At 39.2% G+C, this 21,820-nt stretch overlaps 1 protein-coding gene across 17 annotated transcripts in view; it reads right to left on the bottom strand.

Moving 5' to 3' along the window:
* The window catches only part of CELF2 (CUGBP Elav-like family member 2), a 495,286-nt gene that overhangs the window by 58,725 nt on the left and 414,741 nt on the right, over positions 1 to 21,820 (bottom strand). For 13 of the 17 annotated variants that reach the window (XM_025188438.3, XM_075908547.2, XM_075908455.2 and 10 more), the window contains 5 exons: positions 19,459 to 19,593; positions 8,182 to 8,211; positions 6,266 to 6,345; positions 1,873 to 2,031; positions 227 to 290 (listed from right to left, as the gene is read on the bottom strand). In XM_025188438.3, the coding sequence (XP_025044223.1) occupies positions 227 to 290; positions 1,873 to 2,031; positions 6,266 to 6,345; positions 8,182 to 8,211; positions 19,459 to 19,593 (468 nt within the window). The remainder of the gene's footprint in view (positions 1 to 226; positions 291 to 1,872; positions 2,032 to 6,265; positions 6,346 to 8,181; positions 8,212 to 19,458; positions 19,594 to 21,820) is intronic. The other 4 variants (XM_075908678.2, XM_075909207.2, XM_075909223.2 and 1 more) reach the window with 1 other exon arrangement.

Genomic DNA, 21,820 nt, shown 5'->3' with positions numbered 1-21,820 from the left:
TCTGGACAAATGGCAGGTGACTAATGCAAGATAAAGTGTTTGTACTACCAAGAAGCGGTTAGTTTAATTTCAGGGACTGAGTCTGAATCACGAGTTGTTCCTTGCTCATACACAAAACCCATTTTATACACAAAGACTAACATCATGTGATCATTACAGAAAATGGAATTTAGGAGCCTAAGAAAGTGAAATATAATTGTACAAAATGAAATGATTTTTAACTCACCAGCCATTTGCTGAATGCCGCTGAAGGCACCCAAGTTACTGGAGGAAGTTGCTTGCTGCAGAAGCTGCAAATGAATAATAATACAACCATTGTGATCTAAATGGTGTTACAAAAAGAAGCAACAAGATGAAAACAAAATTATCCAGCAAGTTCAAATTGGAATACTTATAGTTTCCTTTACTTTATTTATATAGTCTCTTGCTTCTGCCTATTGTTGGAATGAACATCCCCAGAGTTGATGCTGTAAATCCATATTAATGTCTAATCTCTATTAAGAAACACACAGACACTGGGGAAACTCAATAACATTGCTGCTTTAAAACAATTAATCAATTTACCCTTTTTAACAACCAGGTGTTAAATCTATTTAAACCAACATAGCGTGACTAATTATAGCCCTCTACAGTCTAGCAGTTACCATAACTCATCTCTGTCAATCACCGTCCATTCTCACCCAACCCCTTAAATTCAGGTTTCTTTCTTTGTCATCCTTAGAACAGGGTACATCAACTGCACAGATATTCATTAATGGAGAGGCTAGCACTTAGCTGGTACAACAGTCAAGAATCACTATTAACTCTTTGTATAAAGGGTATTATTTTTTTTTTTTTAAAGACAGCCAGCTAAGGTATACCTATACAGGTTTATAACCACCACTCCCCCCCATTCACACACACACTTGATTTACACAGTCTGTACACACAAAAATCCTAATTTCTGAGCGCATAGGAAGTTCCTAGTTGTCAATATATCATATAATGTGACCATTCACAACTCCACTGCAGCAAAAGGCAGATATCCTTGACCACTTCAAGCAATAAGGGAATCTCTGTTATCAGTCTATGATTTATGACACACTCAAGCTATTCCAGATTCCTCCCAGTAGAGGGCAGGTGTACAAAGCAAAGTAGCTAACTAATTCTCCTCTCATAGCTTTCAGAGTCAAAGAAAATGTCATTTAAAAATGTGAGAAAATAACCAAAATGCCCATCAAATCTACCTTCTATAAAGTAATATGAACCTTGCATTTTTAGTACCAATAAAACAGTATTTAATTTGCAGACTTTTACTTGTTAATGTGATAGCCATTTTCAAATACATTAAAAGATTAACTTGAATGAGTACAGGGAATATTCCCATGTGAAACTGATAGGCAAGAAGAATTAAATCCAAGCATTGTGGATTCAAAAGACTTTTCACCACATACAGTCAAAGGGAGTTTTCAGATTTCTATCTGATCTCTGAAAGGTGAAGATTTTACTTTGATAAGAGAAAGCATTTAAGATGTATTCAGATTTTATTTAAAAAAAGAAGCAGAATTTAATGTTAAAAAAGTCAGCGGAAATATCAGTGAAGTTGCATTTTCCCATCAAAATGGAATTTAAATCTTCACAAGTCTGCAAGGCACTGGAATAACGGGAAGCTTCCATTCCAAACTGCTGTTATCAATATAAAATGTTTTATATAGTGCCACACAGTTATGTGGCACTTTAAAGAACGAGTCACATTATCTGCTCCAAAGAGCCCAAATCAAAATGTAGGAAGCTCTATGTTATCAGATTCGCTATCACTAGCTTTCAGCGTCCAAAAATAAATATATCAGTTTAAGTCTAAAAATGTGGTTACTACATTTCACAAGAACTTACAGCTAGGTACTGTGGTGTGAGTCCTCCAAGGCCTGTGAGGTTCCCCCAAGTGGCAGTGTTGAGCTGCTGCATCTGTTGTGCCAACTGCTGTTGTAAACGCCTCTGCTCCTTATCCTTTTGGGTATCGGCAAACTTCACCACTATGGGCGAAGAGCAGCCCTACGATTGGACAGATTGGGAAACAAAGACGTCAACCGCATACACATTTACATGATTCTACCATGAAGTGTTTTTACTTCCTTTAAATCCATTTGAAATATCCTGAAATGATTTCTTACATTATTTTATTATTATTCATCTACGTTTGAAATCTGGCTTATGAAAAATTATTAATTTCCTCTCTCTTTTCACTGAGCTCCTTCCCTTCCAGATCTTTGTGTATGCTCAACTATCTGAATGCCCCCTGGAGAGACACATCAGAGTTTATCAATGCTCTTTAATTAAGCTTCACGGTTCATGTGTTTTAAAGATGGACTTGTCTCTTTGTTTTCTGTCTGTTTTCAAGTAATAGCCAAAGACCCTGATGGACATAAACAGTGCCAAATGAATGAAAACAGAGCTCCTCTTCTTATCTAATTTTGAAACTTTTTGCTTTCATATATTAACCTCAAGATTTTTTGTTTTAATGCTCTGGAACAACACAGCATTGATTCCAATTTATTTTTGGTAAATGGATAAGAAGATTCCATAGAAACCAGCTGTCTTTGAATTTTATATTGCTGCCCATCACTATTATGTCTGAGCACCCTACCCACTTTCATGCAAATTTCTCTCCCACTCCCAATTTGAGAACCACATTAGGTGCCTCAGATCCAGAGATACAGCAGGATTTTAGACACAGTTTACAATATGCACTGGGGGTTTATACCTAACTAAACTTCTTTCAGGCCTACCCTGGCTACACTGTGAGTGTCTTCAGAAAAGTTCCCATTCTCTATTTCTACAAAATAGTAGCTATATTCTTTTTCTCCCAGGAACTTCACAATAGGACTACGATAGGAACATTCACAATCAACAGACAAAATGATGAAATAAGCCACGGTAATAATATCTTTTGTGTGAAGACCTCCCATCAATACCGTTCCTTTAGAATTATCATCTTAGAAAACGATCACTGGAGATGTATTATTCCACCCCCAGTACCTTGCTTGTATATTTCATTGTAAAAATGTCTTTCAATTTTTCAGTGAGTAAAAACGGAGATACACACTTCAGCAATTGAATAAAGATTATGGAGGAGTTAGCTTCGTACACAATTGCCTCTTCTCAGTGATTTTATACTAATATTAAAATCAAGCTCTTATTTTTTTTTAAATTGAAATATTTTTCCAGTTTAGCTAATAAAGAAAGGTAATAGCAAGGCTTGTATGCCATTTCAGACTGGCTTTGGTGGTGGTAGGCTCAGTGCAATGATAGTTTACTGCTTGCTACATTTGCATACATGAGACTCTCAGGTCTATTTCAAAGGACATAGGAATTCATTTCAAAAGAAAGAAATAGTTTATGTCTGTTGCAGTTCTCAGCTCAGCAGTTCAATACTTGACATAACAGCTGACATCATATTTATGAATGCTGAAATGTCAGTAAATTGTGTAAAAACAGTATCCTTGTCATTTAGGAAGCTCTAATTCTTCCCTCCCCCCAATTTCTGCTCTTATTTCATCATTTTCAAGAGAGCAAACATTCTGAAGATTGAAGTTATACGTAACAAAATGGCTGTAACATGAGAAAAATGTTGCTACTTGTTCCATGTTAACAAATTAGTTTCTCCTACTAACGCTCCATTGAGTGATGGTTTTTTAAATACAAAAATGAGGCAGAAAAGCAGAAAATGAGGGCAGGGATTATGGTTTTAAAAATGAGTTGCTTAAACCAGGATAAAGAGTAAAATGCAATGAGCAATTGAAACATCCATTATTTCCAGGAGACACTTGCTCTTCTGAACATGAACAGCCTCATCATTTTGAGTCACTTTGAAAATACATCTTAGTCAATGATGTGTGCCAAAGAACTGAAAATAATGAAATTAGAAAAGAAAAAAAAACCCGGCAGTGGTTCAATTGAAACTTCATTGAATAATACTTAATCTTCTATTTTACAAGTCTTTTTTCCCCATTAAATGTAAAATCAAAGTGCCCAGGGGCACTATTATTTCAGAGAATGTACAGATTTAATAGCTCTCAAAAGTCAACTTTTTATGTCATAGCACTGACCTGAAAAATACCTTCCTTCTCAACGTAAGAGGTACCCCTTATTATGTGAGCAGGTATGGGGTATCTCCTACCTCATCACTTTACGGGTGCTTTCTATCTCTCCGTCTCAATGGGAAGCACTGCCTCTCTACCTTTACTTCTGCTGTTCAAGTAGAACATGCAGACTCCTACCGGTACCGTGCCATGAATCGGTGAGGCTGCTCCACCTCCCACAAAAGAGTAAGCACATTAGTTCTGCTACAGACCTAAGCCTAGATGACATCATGATGCTAAGGTCCAGGATATTCTGAACTTCCCTGTCAGTTTGGGATCCTACCTGTGTACCCTAATTATAGGTGAAGATTCGCCTATTTTTAAGGCTGGTAAATAGTATTTTCCTGTGCGACTAGTTATTTACATAGGACTAAATCATGATACATTTCTTCACTTCAAACTATTGGATTATCTGTGGCATAAGGTTCTACTCAACATAAGGAAGTATATCACAATGGGGTGTTGTTTGAAATACGGTACAATATTCAGCATATGAAAGGGAGAATCTGACCTTTAAGGATTATTTCATTTTACAACATCCTCTGACGTGAGGTTGATTCATGTGAAACTCATTACCCTGGACCAAAAATACATGAGAATACACGGAAAATACACATAAATTCCCCAGCATTATTAACAACACTTCTGTTTTATGTGGAACCCAAATGAGCAAAAATATACCGACCCAAATTAATGGGGCAGTGTATGGCAGAAAAATAAAAAGAAGCATTATTCCAATAAACTAAAATGTCACTTTTTATTTCATATATAGTGTCATAGTGCATAGTAAACTATATATTAGCTAATAACAGCTTCCTAGTGAAAATAATTTCAATAATTCTGATTTTTCTCTGTGGCAGATTCTCATCTAACACTGTATATTCAGGGTTTATAAAAATGCATTGCACTGAAAAGAAAACACATTGATTATAAAATAATCTTAACCAAAGTCAAATGTGATGTTTGGAAAGACAATGGCTTCGCAATGCCAAAATCATTATTGTAGAGTACAGAAAACAATTGACATTTCCATGCAATGTGTCTTTTTTCTCCTCTGTCTTTCCCTTCGCTCAATACACAAAGCAGCTCAACGACATGACGCAATAATGATTGTTTAGTACCCAGCATGCTTTGGGAGACTAGAGCATTGCAAACAAAAATTACTGGAGAAAAACTGAAAGATCCTCGTTTAAAAAGAATAATAATTCAAAAAAAGAAAAGAAAAGAAGAAACAAGTGCACATAACATCCAAATGCCACCTCTGAGAAAATCATCAGTACACAAAGATACAGTATACATAATACAATATAACATGCAGTCTCAAATGATTAAACTAGAAGATCCAGAATGAGTAAAGGCTTAGTACTCTTGGGAGACTTTTGTGCAAAGTTCTGAGAGACCATGACATAAATCACAGACTAAAAAAATTGAGACCACAAGATGAGCTGTGGCAATGTAATAACTAAACTGAGAAGTGGCTCTTACCCTGAAATTGTAGTCGCACCAGGTAAGTAAAGTTAAAGCATCGTGTTGCTCATTATTATAAAGTACGATGCCAGGAAAGCAGTTTTTAGGGAATAAAAGATTGCCGTTAGTACAGAGCCTGCCGTGGCAATGCTCTGCAACAAGTTCAGCTCTTCAGTGTGCTCTGACATAATTAGCATTTTTATTGGCTACATGAAGTAGGAGAAGTTATATTAACTTAAAAAGAGGTTCCATGTGCAAAAAAACAAAAAATCCCGAACATGTGCATTAGTAGCTTGGTATGGCCAGGTTAAAAATCCCTCTAGAGCCTTTGCCCAGAGCAGCACAAACTGTGATGTTTTAAAATCCATGTAAATTAAGGCACTTTGTCAGGGACATAAACTAGTCTCCAAATAAGTTTAATTTAATTCTTTGATTTATGTTTATTTTCTACTCAATGCCACTCATTATAAAAGCAATAGCTGGGTTTAGTACAGAGCAATTGTGGCTTGTGTTTCAAGATCATCGAGAAAAAATAAATGTCACCAAAAGAGAGTGAGTTTTGTGAAAGTTAAAATCTGTGATTGTCATGTGTCTGATCTTCTCCAGGAGACCATGGCTTTACCATTCACAATCATTTGCACAAAGAAAACAAAGAAAGGGCAGATGATACAGTACTGTACCTCCATGGTCTGAGACTGGTGCATGGCTTTGATTGCATTCTGTGCCATTGCCCTTGTAGAAAATGTAACAAACGCACAGCCTGTGGGAACAAGGGGACAGGGAGCAGGAAAGACAAAAAACAACAAGACAAAAGGGTTGGACGCTTGTTAAACCAACACAGTCTACGAGAACGGCCACAAGACGACACTGTTCTCAGTAGTACATAAAAGTAAACAACTCCTCTAATTTATTTATTGACAGTGCTGACTTGCTAATCTGACCATACTTGACAGGGAAAAAATATAGATGCGGGGACTAGTGCAGAGAGGGTGGTGGAGAAGGGTTTTGTTGTTGTTCTTTGTGAGCCACACGGTTTGAAATAAGTAAAGCTTATTTATATGTTCTCAAATGTAAAGTTTGGAATGTACATTTTAATCCCTTCCAAAGCATGCATTAGCAGCTACCTGCTATGGCTTTTTATTGATGGTTGGTTTAAAATAAACTGCTGGCATCACTGGCAATTAAGTCACAATTGAAAGAGCTCACAATGCCACTGGTAAATTTCATCGAGAGGGTGTGAATACAAATAAAAACGAGGGAAAAAATGTATAAACAACTTTGAAATTAAGAACAGGGGAGCCCCGTGTTGATCCCAGACTAAATTCACTAATGCACATGGAATATAATTTTTAAATGGATTTTTTTTCAAATAAAAATCCCTACGTATTTTTTTTTAAAAAGTCCTGATTACAAGTACAAGGATAATTCTTTGATCTACAAAAACTGTGGCCACCTTCAAATATACTGGAGCTGTGTGTATGTGAATAATTGAAAACTACTTTTTCCCTTTTAAACAATAGTTAGTGCCTGAGCTGTTTCCCCAGCCGGCCTCCCCTTTATTGCTACTCATACCAATACTGGGCCTGGTGTAGGTCAAGTTTAGTACTACATGGCTCACTGCCCTTTTAACTAATAAAAACACTGCCTTCTGAAATTTACATTTTATTCTTTTTCATGCACCCTTGGGCACCTTAAAGAAAAAGACTGTGAAATTAATGCAGATTCAGGCTGATTTTGTAATAATACCACGGCACACTAAAAGCTTAGCTAAAGCAACACAGACTTATTTCACTTGTGATCTCTAATGACTTTAACAGTGCATTGATTTTCAGCTCCCTTTGCCTTGCACAGTTTGAACTTAGGTTTCAGAGAATAATTTAGTGTTCCACTCAATTTCCTCAAAACATTATTATTATTACTACTTAAAAGATTTCCAAATGAAGCAAATCTAAATACTAAAAGAGGCTGAAGCATATTGTCATTTTAGAGCTAATGCATGAAAGCTATGTTCTGGCACCAAAAATACAATATTGTTGCCCCTGTGGCCAATGGGCAAAATAAACCATTTTGCAATCTAGCAAGCAACAGATTGCTTGGTTTATGTAAATCAATTTGTGAGGCGTAAAACATCTTTTCTCTTTTGCTCTGTGTGTACCTGGTAAGATTATCAAGTCAGGACTGTATTAACATTTTAATCAAACAACAGTAAGAGAAAGCAATGCCTGATCATTACCCGAAAGCACTACATCTAGTCATGAAAATAAAGTCAATGCATTTTTGCATCATGCGGTAATTTTTTAAAATATAAAATTCCCTGATAAAAGGGAAACTAATCTACTATGTATCTTACTGATAGATTAGCATTAGAAATTTTAAAGTTAGAATTCTTTATGCAGATTTTACAGTAGTGTTGTGCTACTGTATATATTTCTCAGATAACAGAACAGCTGATGATGTTTTTATTATTTAGACACATTATGTTGCTACTACTGTTATCTAGAAACAAATTTTTGTCAAAGAAAATAATTTCACAAACATCTTTCTATAAGGCATTCTAGACAAAATGTGTAGTAGAATGGTAAATAAGCTACAGTACCTCTGCTAGACTCCATATTGATGCTGTGCACTAAAATTAAAGAGGCCCAAATTTACCATCAGTCTCAAAATAATCTCTCTTAAAAACATTACTCTAATTATTAATATAGGAAACAACACTAAGCGTTTTCATTTCTTATCTTGTGACTTCAGTGAGGGAAGAGGACAAACTGATAGAGATCTATTGGGGGAAAACCATACAGAACATTTCATAATACTGCTTTTAATGGGAAAGGAAATGTTTCACTTATTTCCTTTGTTTTTATTATCTAAGTGCTTGCACCATAGTCACTATTACCAAGTGGAGGTTAGGAATGCAAAAGCAGCATGTAAAATGTCAACAAGAATCAATAAGACACAGTTTATGCATTTATCACAATTTCTACCCAGCAGCACAGCTTTAAGTAACTTACTGAGAGATGTTGCAATTAGCAGGTTTCAAATTAAAAGTGAAGCAACAGACAATTAAGCTATGTGCCCTCATAGATGGACTAGCTCCCCCCGCCCCACACTCCCTCCTTGCTCATTCCCTTTTTAACCAAAAAACTCAGTCACTGGGGGGCTTGCACTGCCAATATTATGGTATAGCTTCCCTCTTTGCTAACAACCCACATTCGTTTGCATTGCCTTGAACTGTTACGCTCTGGCGTGAAACAATTTTTGTAACAGTCAAGTACCATACCCTGAACTACTTATTTAAAGGCAATTTGTTCACAGTGCAGCCCATGATGAATATGTGTGCACCCTTTGCTCTATTCCAAGGTGCTCAGACTCATTCTATGGAGGGAGGGAGGCTAAACTACATTTTAATTATGGTATTTGGGTCCGAAGCTACAAAGTTAAGTCCCAATCTACCCTCAAATTTCCAACGGATAACCCGGGGCCACTTGCGCATGTAACTACTTGATATGCATAATTGTGGGCACAAATTAGGTGTGCAATTGCACTCCTAAATTATTTGAAAACCTAGCTTTTAAAGTGTTAGAATTAGTGCAGCGTTGAGATGGGTGAGTTCACAACTCTTTCTAACCATTGTTTCAGACTAAAACAATGCTCCATTTATTCACATTTAGGGGGTTATTTTTGTAGCTCTAAGAATTAGGAACATGCACACAGTACACATACATATAGATAGATAGATAAGCTTCCCTTCTGAAAAATCCATATCTGCCATGTTGGAGAGGAGGGGTCAGTTCTGGCCAACAGATGTTATAACACCCCCCTTATCTTGAAATTAATAGGCAGTAGACGTTGCATGAATGGTGGGAATTACTCCTTTTACATAAGGCACAATCAGCCTGTAGAATTCATGGCCACAGGTGGCTATGTGAGATACATACAGACAGCTTTATAACCATTAATAACATTTGTAGCTATGCAAGTTAAGATAAGACTAATCAAATCTCATGCTTCAGAGTGTAAGCTGTGGGAATCAAGAGGGAATTCCGCATCCCCTCACCTCATCATATAAAACACTGTATAATTGCCTAAGGCAAGGAGCATGCTTCCTCTGAAGCATGAATGATTGGACACTGCCAAAGGCAGCTTGGTTGGACCTGATGAACCAAGAGTCTGATCTGCTATGGCAAGTCCTATGCATCTTTTGGCCAAGCCTAGTGCCTCAACTACTACTAGAAATAGGGGCCATGGAACACAGTTGGGGCGGGGGTGGAAGGGAGAGGAAAAATAGTAACAGGAACATGAAGACACAACTTTTGTAGCCAAGACAACATGAAAATTACTTCCCCTTAAATCACCCAGTGTGTAACAACAACAGTCATTTTGTAAATGGGACCAACCTGTAATTCACCTCAAAATGTCAGGAATCACTAACAGAAAAGAAAGGGGGTGTTTTTTCACTTATTTCTCTAAGGCTGCCTTCTTACCGGCTAGAGCAGATAAACGATCGACTGGGGAAAGGTTTCTCAATTTAATTTCCTCCTACTGAGGGAACTGGAGGGAAGCACAGAGCCCTACCACAGCACAGATTTGGGAAACACATCTATTACACTTGTCATCTCAATCGGAAGGATCTCTCAACTCCGATGTTTTGTCTTTTTTCACAATTACAACTGGTTTTTAAGAGAACTGGCAAACCTATCACCAATACATCTCTAAAGCCTCTCCCTTTGAGTCCCCCCAAATATCAGGAATTGGAACTTCAAAATGATTTTGAAAAGTCTTGGCCTAATTGCTCCAATTGAAGACAATGCTGCCCCATGCAAGAAGGCTGTCATTGATCTCTTTTGGAACTTCCACGCCAGCAAGACATGCACAGTCCTGCACAAGACCATGTGTATACCCTGGACCAGTGTTTCTCCACCAGTGGTACGAATACCCTTAGGGGTTCTCGAGAAAAGTCTGAGGGGTACATCAACACAACTGAAATTCGGAGAAAACTAAAGTTTTGTTTTAAGTTTTACAGCGCTTTAGTATTTTTGTACTTTTGACACCAAAAAATTTCATTGCCCGCCTGGCTACAATTAAATTGTTTAAACAAATGTGTTGCAATGGTAGAAAAAAAAATTGTTCATCTGAAAACTGTAAGTTCTGGGGTACTTATATATATATATTTTAAATGGGGTACTTATAAGTTTTTTTTTTTTGTAAAAGGGGTACTTTATAAAAAAAGGTTGAGAAACACTGCCCTGGACAATGCTTGTGAATAATATAGGAAACAGAACATTTTCAAAAGTGTCTTCACAGAAATGAAACTTGCCAGTTTTTCAGCGGTGCGAAGAACTCACAACTCCCAGTGAAGTCAATACAAGCTGTAAGGACCACAATTATCAGGCCACTTTTACTTTGTTGGCTAAATGTGGACTTGAGTCCACTATAGTTAAGGATGGAACTTTGAAAAAATTGACCCGAATGGACCTATATTAGCAGTTCTCAAACGGGGGGGGGGGGGGGGGGGGGGGGGGAGGGGGGGAGTCAGGACATGACAGTGTTTCACAATTCCGGGCCTGAAACCAAAGCCTAAGGGCTTGAGGCCTTGGCGTCAGGGCTTAGATTACAGACCTCCTGCCTGAGGCTGAAGCCCTTGGATTTGGGCTTTAGCCCCTCAACCTGGGGCCATGGGGTTTGGGCTTTGGCCTCTCCCACCCAGGGTGGCATGGCTCGGGTTGGCTCAGGCTTCGGGTCCCCTCTCCTGGGGTCTTGTATTAATTTTTCTTGTCCAAAGGGGGATGAGGTACAATGAAGTTTGAGAACCCCTGATCTAAATGTTGAATAAAAAATCAAATTTATGTAAAAACATCTGCATGACTTTTTAGTCATCTAATATTTTGTGTCACAGAAGAAAGATTTGAGATGAAAAAAACCAGTGACATTTAAATGTTGCTTTAAAAATGTCGGCCTCTGGCTATACAGTTTGCGTAGGTGACTGTGTTTTGCCTTTCCAAATTCCAAGTTCTACTGAATACACCATTATTTTCACTTCTTCTCCTAAACAATAGGGGTGTTGTGTCCAGTTGACTAACAGCCACGTTTCATTCCACAGGTGAGGGTACATCAGTGACTGTTGACGTGATCCTTGAGCACAGCCTATTTAAATCTGTAAAGTGCTTTGGGGTCTCTGGGAAGAAAGGCTCTATAGAAATAGAAGACATTGTTAAAATGAAAACTTACAGGCAATTTGGAACAAGTCTATAAAAGGAAAGGATCCATTCATGTCCAATTATTTCTGGTCGGGTTTGCACAGTTTTCCATGCCTAAGAATTCCTCTGGTTCACACGTTAATGTGTTTCATTAAAAGTAATACTTTGTCAAGTAGTTTAGTGTAACCTGTACAAGGGCTATCCTAATTGGGCAACCTTCCATCTTAAGAAACCGCTCCAAAGTATCCTCAAGGGTACTGAGTACAATTTTGTTGTATATTTATTAAAAGACTGAATATAATTTAATGGCACAAAGAAGAAGCTGGGAATGGCCGACAGAGGATGGATCACTTGGTGATTACCTGTTCCTTTCATTCCCTCTGGGGCACCTGGCATTGGCCACTATGGGAAGATGGGATACTGGGCTAGATGGACCATTGGTCTGAACCAGTGTAGCTGTTTTCATGTTCTTAGATTTTTAGTAGGCCCCTAACAGGGGATATGTCTACACTACCACCCTCGTTCGAACTAGGGTGGTAATGTAGGCAACCGGAGTTGCAAATGAAGCCGGGGATTTGAATTTCCCGGGCTTCATTTGCATGAAGCCGGGCGCCGCTGTTTTTAAATGTCCGCTAGTGCGGACTCAGTGCCGCGTGTAGCCGCGTGGCACGGAGTCCGCACTAGTGGACATTTAAAAATGGCAGCGCCCAGCTTTATGCAAATGAAGCCCGGAAAATTCAAATCCCGGGCTTCATTTGCAACTCCGGTTGCCTACATTACCACGCTAGTTCGCACTAGGGTGGTAGTGTAGACATACCCAGGTTGCTTACTGGAGGGGTTACTCTATGATGTTTTCTACAGGTCTGGTATCTGTGAGCATGAGTGCAGAAAGCATGGTACAATGATTACAGAATTAGCCTAGAAATAGGGTGTGCCACTCCTTACTGAGCCACTGACTTTCTGCATGACCTCAAGCAAGTCAGTTTGCTGCTCTGTGCCTCAGTTCCCCATCTGTTAAAACAGCTGATATTTCCCTGCCTACTGTGAGGCTAAATACATTAAAGATTGTGAAATGCTTTGAGATCCACAGATGTAAAGTTCTATAGAAAACTGAGTTATTATTATTACTACTATCTCAGTTCAAATGAAAAAAGAGTTCTGGTGAAAAATGTTGGACTGAGAGCCCTGGAGATTGAAGTCACCTGTTTATACACATCAGAGAAACTTCAAGGTAACTGCAGTGCACTCATACCATAATTCCCTGTCAACATGCTGGAATTTTGGCTTTCTTCACCTAGAGATCAGAAGATGGGTTAAATTTCTCATTCCATTGTGATAGCAAAAAAAAAAAAACAAAAAAACAAAAAAACAAAAAAAACGGGGGGAAAATCCTCTGGAGTCCATGAAAATATCTCAAAGTTGTATACCCCAAATCACTAATGACTTTGGAAAATGTAGACCCCAGTAATTGGAATGTACACAGGACTAGAGTTAGCCCCACACTAAAGACCACTTTCTATTGGTGACCGACTTTCTTGAAATGGAAATTTGCATCAGTTATTAATTTACTTCAAACCAGCTTTCTGGAGAAAGAATGTTGAGAAGATTTAACAAGAGAAAATCTGATACTTGTCATCGTCACAATACAAAATTTGCAAATTCAATTCAAATCAATTTTTCTTTCAGTCACTTTTTAGTTTTTTTTCCTACATTTCAAATTTTTGTTTTTGCCCCGCTCTTAATTTTCCGTTTTGACAATGAATGCAACAGCTTGCATAATGTTTAATTGTCTTGGCTCTCTCAGTCTTTTTTCTCTTAACTTGTGAAAACTTCTCCAACCTTTGAAAAGTTACGTGATGGCAAACGGACAAATGAAATACTATAACCTTGCCACAGTTTTCAACAACCTGAAAAATTGCCGAGTAGCAAAGTTGTAATATAAAGGGCTTGGAGATCCTCTTCTAAAAGGCCCCACTAAAGCCGCCCTTCAAGAAGCAGAACCTGTAGCCTCAATAGCTCTGTCTCCCACCCATGCCGACTTAGAGTATGCCTACATTTCAGTTAAAAACTGCATCTGGCCCATGCCAGCTGATTTAGATTCACAGAGTGCTGGCTAGAGGGCAATTCAATTGCAGTGCCGACATCTTGGCTCAGGTTGGAGCCTGTGAAATAGGTTCCTGTGAGAGGGAGGGTCCCAGTAGCTCAAGCCTGAGCGTTTACACCATAAACAAAAACCCCCTTAGCCAGAGCCCAGTGAGCTCAAGTGAGCTAGCATGGGCCAGCCACAGGTGTCTATCTCAGTGTAGACGTACCCTGAGGCCTCCTGACTGGGGGAGGGGGACGACAAAAGAGGGCAACTGCTCCAGGGCCTGGTGATTTAAAAGGGCCCAGGGCTCCTGGCCACTGCTGCTGCAGCATCAAAACCTTGGGAAGTGCCATCAAATTGCCCTGGGAAATGCCCTTCAGACAGTGCTGAAGGGCTGGGGGAGGGGAGGAAGGCTAGCCGAAGCCCCGCCCCTTCCACGAGCATGGAGCCAGCCCTCCTATTTTGCCCAGGGCCCCAGCAAGTCTGTCGGCCCCACTGCATACCCTTAGGAGTGCCAGGCTTGCTATAAACCCAACTTTCAGGGGTGGCACGTTATGTTACTTCAGCCTTGCAGAGCTGCCCTGAATATCAGCACGGAAATCTCATGCTTCAGGCACAAAAACTAGTCACCTCTTCTTTACCATAAGTGGTAATGCGCCCTCCCCCCCCCCCCCGCCAAAAAGAAGACATTTTATTTTTACAAGCAAACAAACCAACAATCCCTGCTTACTGTGGATGAGTCGGATTTTGAAAAGCTGAATTTCTGCCTGATTGTGGAACGATTCCCACACCATTCCTATCTGCTCTTTAAATTATAATCTCCTTATTACCAGACTTTTAACAGAATTTTAAGTGAGTCTTGCTTAATATGGCCATGTAGAAATCAGACAAAGTAGATCTAAAATAGTGCTGTGGCAACATGCATTTAGAGACCGTATCAAATGCATGTGCTACATCTAATTGTCTGCACACATATTTAGCAGATTCCTTCAATGCATGCTCTTGTCCCACCCGACTACAGTGTTTGTTATATAAATCTGTACTTAGCAATACCTGTGTAATTTGCTACACGGAGCTCTTGTGATAAAGATATCAGGATTTTATTATTAATTATTATTATTACTATTGACTAATACTACTTAGCAGGATTATAATAATTTTGACCTACTGATCTCAAAGCATTTTACAAAGGTACACCTTAGATTTTTGAGCATCAAAGTTACAAATTGACTGGTCAACCACACATCTTATTTGGAACTAGAAGTACACAACCAGGCAGCAGCAGCAGAGAACAACAACAAAGCAAATAAAGTACAATACGTTGTTAAACAAACTACTATAAAATAAAGGAAAGTGTAGAAAAAGATTTGGTAAGGAAACTGTGCTTGTTTAACTTAAATGAAGGTTAAAAGCAGCCTTTTTCTTCTGTGTAGTGAAGTTTCAAAGCTGTATTACGTCAATATTCAGTTGTAAACTTTCGAAAGAACAACCATCACATTTTGTTCAGAGTTTACAAACATTTCAGAGTTATGAACAACCTCCATTGCCAAGGTCTTCATAGCATTGAGGTTTTACTGTAGATGGGAAAAATGAGGCACAAAAGAGATTAAAGAGAGTCACCTGGGGTCACACAGCAAGTCAGAGCTAGGAATCAAATTCAAATCCTATGGCTACTATTTGCATATTCTACCCAGCAGCTCCCTGCTGTTTGTTTTGGCAGCTGTATGCTGGTAGACGGATCTCAGGCCTAGGAGCCAGGATACTGGAGTTTCTCTAAAAAGTTCAGAGATTTCTAGAAACCCTTTGCAATAAGTGACTTAAAATCTTGATCATCCCAGTCAGTTCACTTTTGCTTTGACATGACAATGGGGTGTAGTGCAGGACATTAACAAGAGAAATTTTTAAAAGAAGTTGTTTAAGCTGGAGGCTGAATCCAAATACAGGAAAGGCATTGGCAAAATTTCCTATGCAACCCCATGAACCTGAATTGTAATAGTGAGAGAACTGGACTGTCTCCATACTCCAGTCCTGGGGTTCTATGCTGAGACAGCCAGTTGGGTTTTCTCATTCTTAAACATGCATCAACCAGCTAGGAACTGCTCTACAGCAACTCATTAACTTCACAGGAGCTGTGAAACAGCCATCAGTCACTATCTACTGACTATACTTAAGTTGCAGCCAAACCAGGTACAGATGAAAAAACACAAACCATTTTGCAGTTGCAGGAACAAACATCAGTGGAAATAAAGTGATTACACAGAGGCACTACAAAGGGCATTTAAAATATATTAATTCATCACTGAGACTTTTTATGATGTCTTTAGACTACCTGTACATGAGTTTCAAGCAGCTGACAATACATATTTTGAGGAAATGTGGATGGACTTTTATCTATACAGTAGTGGCAGAATGGGTGTGAATTTATTAGAACCGTATCTACTCTTGGCTTGAAACTACACTAGCAACAACCAGTTTAATCTCTCTCTTTGCCTCCTTATCTAAGCACTTATATCGCACTCATCAGAGAGTGTTATATTTTCCTTTGCCATTGTAGACAGGGATTCTTTTTCCTGTTCAAACTGCGAGGTAGACTATAATGCTAAGTCTACCCTACAACCTTACAGTCATACGTGGCTATACTAGCAACAAAAGTGTTGCCACTCTACTGTGAGCAGGCTCCAAAAGTTGACTGAAAGCTTTCCTTTTTTATGACGAGAAAAATAACAGCACAAAACTAATTTGTTCTGTTTAGCACCCTAGTCAGCAGCTAAAGATTTCGTCTCTAACACATTTTACATAGCTCCAAACTCTGCATAAATACCAGTAAATGCATTTTTATTTCTGAGGTAAATTTGCTAATTGATAAGGCAAGCTGGTAATTGAAAAGTAGATGAAATCGTCCAGTTGAGCCTCTTGGATTTTATTTTCATTCTGATGTGCTGAACGGTGCACTCCAAAATGAGCACATGCTGAGATGACAGACAAGATTGTGGCTCTCGCAAGTCCACCGATGCAGGGTCGGGGCAAAAGGGGCAACTGCTCTGGAGCCTGGTGATTCAGTAGCCATGGCTGGAGCCCTGGGCCCCTTACGCCTCTGCCAGAGCACCATGCCAGGTGCTTCAGGCAGCGCTAAGGGCTGGGTGCCTTGGCCCCGCCCTTCTGGGAGTGCGGACCCAGGCCACTCCCTTGCCCAGGGACCTGCAGAGCCTTCAACTCCACTGGGCTCTTCTTCATGTATCCATCTTCTCTTTATAGGGACCTCCCATCTGGAAGAGTGGGTTGAACCGGGGGCACTTATGCAGGAGAAGCAAGATAGTGCGCGGGAATGGGGAATTTGAATGTTTGGAAATATTAACAATGAATGAGAATCCATTTAAATGTTGGATCTTGTTGCAGGATTTAATTGTATTAATTTTCCTTCTATTTTTTAAAAGAACCTGAGTTTGGGACTGTGCCATGCAAGATTCCTCCGACCCAAAGTTCTCCTGCAGCATTTCAGTCCAGCTCTTCCACCCTCTGAACTTTCCCAATGCTTGTCTTTCTCTCACAGTCTGGTGGTTTTGTGACATTGACAAACACCTTCCTGGAAACTGGGCTGTCACATGGGGTGTGGAAAACAATTCAAGTTTAACAGGTAGACAACACCAGGACCTGGTATCACATTATTGTGTGTGACTATCAGAATAAACCTTACTATTAGAGAGACCATAGCTCTGCTAAGTCAATATGTTATAATAACTGTTTGAATGTGACGTACCTGGAACATGCTCTTCTCTCTCCCAGGGTGAAAGCCTACCTCAATAATCTTAAATTGCCACAGTGAGCTACACTGCAAAATCCAATCCCTTTTTTTAAGCTGGAGAGTGTCATTGTTAACTACTGGGGACTAAAAATATCCCCATCTTTCCCTTTTCTATAGGCTCTCATGATTTGCAATATCATTATGATGGGAAGCCTCTATTGATTAAGACGTGGTGAATGCTTGGATACCCCATATATGGCTTTTCCCTCCCCTGAAATGTGCAGAGGAATCAAATAACGCTTGTAAGACTCAAAGACGAAATATTTAAATAGCTATCCAGCAACTCCCCACTAAAAGTTTATTTTCCTGTGGCCAAGTTTTTTTTTTTAAAGCATATCTAGAGTTAGACTTCTAAACCAGGAATATGAAACTTCTTGAAGGTCACGTAGCTACGAGATCACAGACTAAGATCATAGAACTACAGGCCCATGCTTAGAAACAGAACATTAATTGACAGAGCATCTTTTCAGTGAGTGATTTACATGGAGATGGTCTGGCCCATGCTTTTCACCTTTGAAGATGACCTACTCACACCCATTTCCCAACTTATTCTGATGGACTTTCTATCCATTGTGGACAAGCTGCTGCAGAGGATAATTTAAAAAAACCCTACAAGTGGCTTCACATATTATAGAAACCAGAGTCTAACAGAAACATTATGCTCCAGAAGTTAAAAAAAATACAAACACATTTTTTGGTGTTTTGAAAATGTAATAAAATGCATAAACTGTGATTCCTATGTACTTTTCCATTTTTATAGGGGGGGGGGGGAAGAGAATGTCCAAAACCAGAATGATTGAATTTCATGTCTCTAATAAAATTAGCAACCCCACACTGTAAAGTAGTTTTTACTCTTTGTGCCTTTAAACTGTGGTAGATGATTTCATGGCACTTTGCCCCTAAGGCTGACAAGCTTGGCCCATTGTTGTTCTCAACTCTGCTCCTTATGTCATTAGTTGGTGAGAAGGATTGTTCTGTCTAAGTAATTCTAGGTCAATGCAACAAAGGCTTAATATGCAGCAGAGGTCATTGATATAAATCTGGTTTTCTCTTTATTATATATTTTCAGGAACCTTTTCCAGGTACAAAATGCTATCTGTTGCATACCTAAGGGAAGGGGAGAGGGTGAGAAAGTATCAAACTCTGCATTGCACTTAATTTCCAACACCATAAAGCAAAAATCTGGCATGTGGTCCAGAACTCGGGGTTTTCACATGACTGCACAATACACTGCAGTTTGGTACACTTGCACTAGCTCTAATTGAACCTAGGGACTTGAGCTATGAAAGCTCTCTTCATGAGTTCTGTCTGGGTACAACTCTAGGAGTTAACCCCTTTATTCCAGAGGCAATACAAAGCCACATTTTGCATATGGTTACAAAGCATGCATGAGTAGAGGGACTGATCCTAAAGCATGGACCAGTTTGCATGGCCCCACATGTTATTAACCAGTCATTTGTTTTCCCTGATACAAAACACAAGTGTGTGTGTGCATCTCTGATTGTGTGGTAGGGAAAATAGGAGATGTTATCTCAGGGTTCAACTGTACCTTTTCAATCTGACAAACAGCATGATAACACAAGTTAATATGTCGGCACCGAGACCTTTCTGACATTTGAAATAAAAGGTGATAATTTCAGTCACTGTGAAAAGTTCATGTGGGTAACTCCGTCACGTGGGACATATTACAGCATAACCTCTAGCTGCAGACAGTGGCTGCCTCTACCCTGACTGTGACATATAGCTCCAATTAGCACTTAAGGAAAGAGACTTTATAGACTGCACACTCACCTCGGCTCAGACCGTCAGGTCCCCGAAGAATTCGGCATTCTTCTATCTGGCCGAATGGAGAGAACATCACCCTGATATCATTCTCATTACACTTCTTCGAAACCATTCCTATGAACAATTTTCTGTCTTCCACAGCTAGAAGATAAAAATAATGAATGAGCAAAGGCCATTTCATCTTTTTCCTGTGATCAATGCTTCATTACCACATCAAACCAAGCTCCAGTCATGTGAGTCTGCCTCTGCAACTGAAGACAAGTCCTAAGGCAAACACTTTATACTACAGCCCTTCCCCCTCTTCCTCGCTAAATCTCTTTCTCTCTCAGTGGCATGAATCAGATGATTTTCATCCCCCCTGCCCATCACGATATCTAAGAGAAAGAAGAATCTTGTGTCAGACACTAAGATATTTTTGCATAAATTTGAATTTAGGTATTTTCCCTCTCCTCCTCCACCCAATCTCCGAAAAGTATGAAAGGAAGCAAGACAGGTGGCGAGTGGTGAGGGAAGTGCACATAATAAAATGAGTTAATGAAAAATACTCTACAGAAACATTCTTACATGAAAAGGATCCTAGCTTTCAATTTCAACCAGCTGTAATGCCTGGCACTCAAAAGCAGGTTTGTAGTGATGGCAATGGAAAGAATAATGCATTAAATTTTCCTCTCTCTTCTCCCATAATGACACAGTAGTCTCTCTTCAGATGGACACAATGCATGTTCCAGGGTGGCACTTCAACAAGAGAAGTGCATATTACTTTCCAAAAGCCAAATTCTTGGATTGGTAATGACACTGAGTTTGCAAGAAATACAACAGGCACTTTACCAAAGATGTCCGTAGATTATCTCCTTTCTATATTGTCCACACGGCCAGCACAAAGTAGGTTGCTCCCATTGGGTGTGTATAGTGGCTCTGAAGTTTAACAAAAGCGTAAGCCACTGTCTTGTGTCAAATATGGAATAAACTGCAATAACCCAATGTTGATCTGGAAGATTTATTGCTCACTCAATATCTCCCCTATATTAAAAAAAATCTAAGCTAAGGGTTTGTGATGTGGTGCAGATGATGTTCCTTTCTTCTGCGGTTGAAATGGCATGCAAATCCAATTCACTGTTAATGAGCAGACTGCCTGAGTTTGTGGAAGCAAAGGCAGACAGAAAGCATTACTCCACAGTGTCTGTGGCGCTCCTATTTATTTCTGTTGTGCAAATTATGTTTCTAATGAAGTATTTTCACTTCTGTACTTACGAAAAATGAATTTTCCTTCACACCCCGCCCTGCCCTCCGTATATTAGCATGTGTTTGTTGAACAGAATAAACTGCAGCTGAAAAGGAAGAAACCTATATATTTTCAAGGGATTTTACTGGTATCATGAATTGATACTTTGAGTGCACTTAACATAATTTCACCAATAAAAACAGAGCTAATGTTTACTGATGCTAGAAGGAACATTTGGAGTAATTTTTTCTTACTGGTTAAATACTTTTTTTACTTAATGGTTAAGAAAGGCATTCTGCTAATAGTAAATTAAACACCAGCTCCTGCGTATTGTACATCTTCAAAACGCACATTTCAAGGGAAATGCTTGGTATACAGAAGACACAATCGTAGGATGACGTGCCTCACATCCAATGCAGTTTGGTACTGTCGATCAGTGGTACACTTTAAGAAACGTGTAATTTTATCTTTGTTAAATGCTTAACCATATAAAATGAGATGAAAACTGCAGAGGCACCTTACCTCTGATATTAATATGCGGTAGTGCAGACAAAGGCATAATCTATTTCTATCATGGGCGCCACACATTCCTGGGTTCTTACACTGATTTTCTCGGACTCCTTAGGCAAGTTAGTTAGCCTCTCTTCCCTCAGTTTTTCCATTATAAACAGGAAGGCTGTGTCTAGACTGGCAAGTTTTTCCGGAAAATCAGCAGCTTTTCCGGAAAAACTTGCCAGCTGTCAACACTAGCCACTTGAATTTCCGGAAAAGCACTGACAATCTCATGTAAAATCATCAGTGCTTTTCCGGAAAAACTATGCTGCTCCCGTTCGTGCAAAAGTCTTGTTCTGAAAGACTTTTGCTCAAAAGGGCCAGTGTAGACAGCATAGTACTGTTTTCCGCAAAAAAGCCCCAATCGGAAAAGCATCCTGCCAATCTAGACACGCTTTTCCGAAAATGCTTTTAACGGAAAACTTTTCCGTTAAAAGCATTTTCGGAAATTCATGCCAGTGTAGACATAGCCTGTATGTTGTGACAATCGACTAGTTAAAATGCCATGAGGACTATGGGTCAAATACACCCTAACAAAATTTGGCAAGAGAATGGGGGAGGAGGGAGGGACCTTTCATACTGAAATGGAGGCAG

The sequence above is a fragment of the Pelodiscus sinensis genome, chromosome 1 (genome assembly GCF_052426305.1).
Source record: "Pelodiscus sinensis isolate ZL-2025 chromosome 1, ASM5242630v1, whole genome shotgun sequence".
NCBI classification, from domain to species: Eukaryota; Metazoa; Chordata; order Testudines; family Trionychidae; genus Pelodiscus; species Pelodiscus sinensis.
The sequence above is the reverse complement of the archived record's forward strand: the minus strand, read 5'-3'. Positions and strand labels throughout refer to the sequence as shown.